General features: G+C 30.7%; 1 protein-coding gene across 2 annotated transcripts; it reads right to left on the bottom strand.

Annotated features, from left to right (window-relative positions):
• Positions 1 to 2,409, bottom strand: LOC129873597 (transcription factor bHLH18-like). Of its 2 annotated transcripts, none has more exons than XM_055948723.1 (5): positions 2,256 to 2,409; positions 2,029 to 2,137; positions 1,461 to 1,771; positions 474 to 845; positions 1 to 359 (listed from the first exon to the last, which is right to left on the bottom strand). In XM_055948723.1, the coding sequence occupies exons 3-5, from the start codon at positions 1,728 to 1,730 to the stop codon at positions 264 to 266; spliced, it is 738 nt and encodes a 245-aa protein (XP_055804698.1). In that variant the 5' UTR covers positions 1,731 to 1,771; positions 2,029 to 2,137; positions 2,256 to 2,409; the 3' UTR covers positions 1 to 263. The 2 variants fall into 2 exon arrangements, with proteins under 2 accessions (XP_055804698.1, XP_055804697.1); XM_055948722.1 differs by having other exon boundaries at positions 1,461 to 1,730.
• Positions 2,410 to 4,384: the final 1,975 nt, after the last annotated feature.

Genomic DNA, 4,384 nt, shown 5'->3' with positions numbered 1-4,384 from the left:
TAGTCTCAATTGTAGCACGTAATTGCAAAACGGGATCTAAGCACTTAATTAACCCGCAAAAAAAGCAAAATTAAAGCACCTCCATCCCCAATTATGGAAACCATTAGCCCTAAACCAAGTCATTATGACCCCACTTCCCCAAAAAGAGATGACGTTAGACTTATATTGTATCCTCTAAACAATATTCAGCATCACTTAATTAGGATATTGAAATTGACCATATCCAAAAACCTTAATCAACTTCTAAAATATAATCTTCTTCTCTATGCTGTAAAGGAGCTGGCTTCTTCTTTCATTATCGCCGCACGAATTCTATTCGCAATATGATTTGGTGTCACACTAGTCAATTTATAATCCATCTGTCGAATTAAACGGACAAAATATTATTAGAAAGATAATTAAGTTTGAATATATTTTTTCAAAGGCATATATATATATATATATATATATATCGTTCAATTTTGAATTAGTACCTGATTAGCAATAATGGCCATGTGAGAGGTGCTGTGGCCAAAAGGCATAACACTGCAACTAATGATAGAAAGATTAAGCTTGTCAACTTGGTTGAATATTTCCTTCATTATCCCATTTTGTTTTTTGCAATAAATTCTCATCAGAATATTTCCATCTGAAGCTCTAACTTCAATATCTGGCAATGATCGGTCTGTGCTAACACTGGAGATTTCGTCAGAAGACGAGGAATGGTCATAACTCGAGACCAATCGAGGTCTCTTAACTGCTGGTTCCTCCCTACATTTCTTCGTTTTTTCCTCAAGGCTTTTTACTTGTTTTTCAAGCTGTTTTATATACTCGATAGCATCTCCTAGTACTGTTGCTTTGTCTAACTGTAAAGAGTAAATTAACACCCAAAATTTTAGGTCAAATATAATTTGGACTATATTTTTAAAGGGCTTCAAGTTAGTTATATACATATTTATGATTGTTTTTCAATCATGAAAAAAATTTTCAGGCAAGTGCTTATGGAACTAATTTTTGACATAATAATGTATTTTAACTCCAACATTGCACCTACATGGACTATCACAAATAATATAACTGGTGCCAGTTAATTTGGCTATGGATAAGTTTCATTTTATTCCGGAAAACTACATAGAATTGGTATACTTTTTCAGAATTTAACTTGAAGTTGAATTATGAAATTCCAAAAACTCCAAAAATTTATTTTTTCACTCCAAATCACTCATAATGAAGAATCAAAAAACCATTCTAATTTCTATTTCTAAAATTTCAAATTAAGATAGAAGTAAGATATGCGGAACTGCTAGATTTTGAAAAAAAAAAAGGGTTCTAAATAAATAGCCTTCATAGAGATAATTAAGATAGAACTAATATAAGAAGCACGCTACTTCTTTTCTTTAATTTTGAGGTAGCACGAAGAATTATTCAATTCAATTAAGCAGGAATATATATAGATAATTGATGAGACAAAAGAGATTTACCTTCTTTAGGTTTGGAATAAGGGTAGATAAAGCTATAAAGCGCTGAGTTAGGCGTTCTCTTCGCTTTCTTTCAGCTAGAACGTGATCTTGCGCCTGCACACTAGTTCTGTTGTAACTCTTCTTCTGATCAGTAGTAGTAGTATCAGCAGCACCAAATCCCATGGCTTCGATTAGATTTTGGCTATAGCCAAAATCAGAATCGTCCATAGAATTAACTGAAGAGGCCGAAAAGTTTATGGTAGTTCCTGATGGAACCTCACGTTTGATCATCTTCAAGGTGTTCAAATTTTCAAATTAGTTTTTAGCTGACACTGAATTTGAGTAGATGTAGTTAGAAATGATATTGGATGGAGAAAAAGTGGAGAAGGGCTTAGAATTGAAAGATAATTCATTAAATGGGGTCATTGTCTGGCTCTGATTAACAAAGTTGTGATCATTCATACTGCTTGTCTCTTGTAATATTGATTAAAATGCAAAGATAATTTTGTTAATAACTATATAGAGAGGAGCACATAAAATCAAATATAATTGGTACTCTTTTTATAGCAATAAGAGCGATCGATCATACCATTTCAGACCACCATGTATCCATTATCGAATCGGAATTAATTAAAGTCTATCTGTCGTCTCCTTAGTGATCGATCAGTTGTATATATCTTAGGCTTAATTAGATCCTGCTGCAACATTCAAATCAAAATCAGTATCAATACATAGATTTATATTTTGGGGAAATTAAATTAAACTAATAAAAGAGAAAAAGTTAGGTCTCGTAAAATCGGCGGAAGCTTAATTTACCTTAGTTAGAGACCGCCCCAAAATGCTTTAGATCTCAGCTGGTGTCAGATGGTCAAGTGTAGGAATTCTTGTGTCTTTATAGTTGCTTGAATGATTGGAAAAAAATATGAAGAAATAAAAAGATAACAGAAAAATAGGTGGAAATGTTCCTCAATTATTGTGTTCTCACTCTCTATAATACTACTTAAAATAATAGGAATTATAATATAATAAAATAATAAGCACATGTTAAAAGTTTTGATGATGGAAACTTCTTCGTTTGATCATCGATCAGATTCCAATCTACTCTACTCTACTCTCTGTTGCCGCGTTGGTATTATCTTTTTGACCATCTAATAGCTAAGGTTTTCTGGGAATCATCCGCCTTTTTACTTTCTCCAGTAATTATGTTAGAAAAAAAAATGCAATTTAGTAGAAATATATAATGTAATTAGTAAGATTATGTAAAATATTCTGACGTTTAAAAATAAAAATGGTCATACTATAATAAATTGTACTCTCTCTCAGTTCATTTTTACTTGTCATATCTCGCTTGACACAAAACAATAATTGATATGACTATTTTACCATACTATCTCTATAGATTGATGTTTAATATTAGATTTTAAAAAATAAATAATTAATATTAAAAATAAATATATAAAAAAATAATTATTTTTTTGATAAGTTAAAGATAATAAATAAAAAATAAAAATTTATTTTTAAAATAGTGAATAAATAAATAAAAAAATAACAAAGAAGATGCTGCATAATGTTTATGTTCCACTTTTATGGGGTCGGTTTAAATGGTAAAGCTTCCTGGCATAAAAGAATCTTTTGATAAAGTAAAGAATTTATAGAAAAAACAGCTGATAATGACTTTTAGGAAATATAGAAAAATATTGTAATTAGTATAAGGAAAAAAATTATAAGTACTAGTTGTAATTAATTTAAGCATAATGACAAAAGAAGGGATTCGTATATCCGGGGTTCACATGAAGCATTCCAATTGGGGCAAGCCACGTCATCATACTAGAATTAATTAGTACTACCTCGTGAATCATCCTTCTCAAGTTAACATCAGAGGCTTTTTTTGTTTGCCTTTTTCCGGAGCTCCCATCTTTTCAAAACTTTTTTACAAGCGGTGTCACAATTTAAAATACTATATGTTATATTAAAAGTATATCATAATATAAATAAAATACTATCACTTGATGAATTTCATTTTTGGAAATGGATTCAACATAAGCAGCAGCATCCTTAATTGCATTAAACAAAATTTTCATTTCCTTATAAAACAGTATATGTTACTCTAGGCTAATGGTTTTGTGACTTTTGTCATCCTCTACGAGGTCCACGGTTACAAATTGAGTTTTTTTTCCTTCGAAGTGACCCCCGTTAGGCCTCATCCTAAGGTAAATCCGTCTCTAGATAGACTGAACTTCAACTCGCAACCTTAAGGTTGAAAGTGAGAGTGTTTATCATTCGAACAACTTCTCATGTTAACATTACAGTTATTCCAAGAAAAAGTAATTTATAGTCTTGATGATAAAACCAAACGTGACTAATTAAATACATAAACTTCTTCCATTACCAAGCACATATATACTATCAGTAAGATAGGAAGATACGCAAACTCATCGACTCCCTCTTATCATTTTCACTTTTGTTTCACTCTTTTTCTTTTGAATTTCGCTCATCAACTTTGAAAAATAATGTTGATTATAATTAAATTGTAAAATTATACGACAGGCAAAGAAGAAATTAGGATGATAAAGAATTGGAATAATTACAGTAAATACCGTTGTGCTATGATTTTTATTAGTTTGGCCAAATTTCAAAAAGACAAAAGTGTCTTTAATTTTTTTCTTTAAAAAACACTTATTCTAGAAAATGAAAGATTTGGAATTTTAGATAGGAAAAAGAAGAAGTATTTTTTTAGTTGCAGCAAAATCTATTTTGAAGAAGCCAAAAAAATAAAAATACTAGTTCAATAATATAATATATGGGGCAGAGGTACAAGTGATGGTTGATATACAAGGAGACAGGAGATTGACGATATTTAGCACATCGTATTAGAGCGAGGTGGATGAAGACTCACCTTCGAGATGCAGTGTGATAAGAACGTGTTAGCCTAGGTTTAAAAGGAA

This window comes from Solanum dulcamara, chromosome 11 (assembly GCF_947179165.1).
Source record: "Solanum dulcamara chromosome 11, daSolDulc1.2, whole genome shotgun sequence".
Classification (NCBI taxonomy): Eukaryota; Viridiplantae; Streptophyta; class Magnoliopsida; order Solanales; family Solanaceae; genus Solanum; species Solanum dulcamara.
This window is presented reverse-complemented; position numbering and strand designations above follow the sequence as displayed.

Coding starts and splice junctions, on each gene's coding strand:
- LOC129873597 (XM_055948722.1), bottom strand. CDS start 2,052: ATGGATACATGGTGGTCTGAAATG. Junction 1,731..2,028: donor ATACATGGTGGTCTGAAATG/GTATGATCGATC, acceptor AACACCTTGAAG/ATGATCAAACGTGAGGTTCC. Junction 360..473: donor TGGCCATTATTGCTAATCAG/GTACTAATTCAA, acceptor TTAATTCGACAG/ATGGATTATAAATTGACTAG.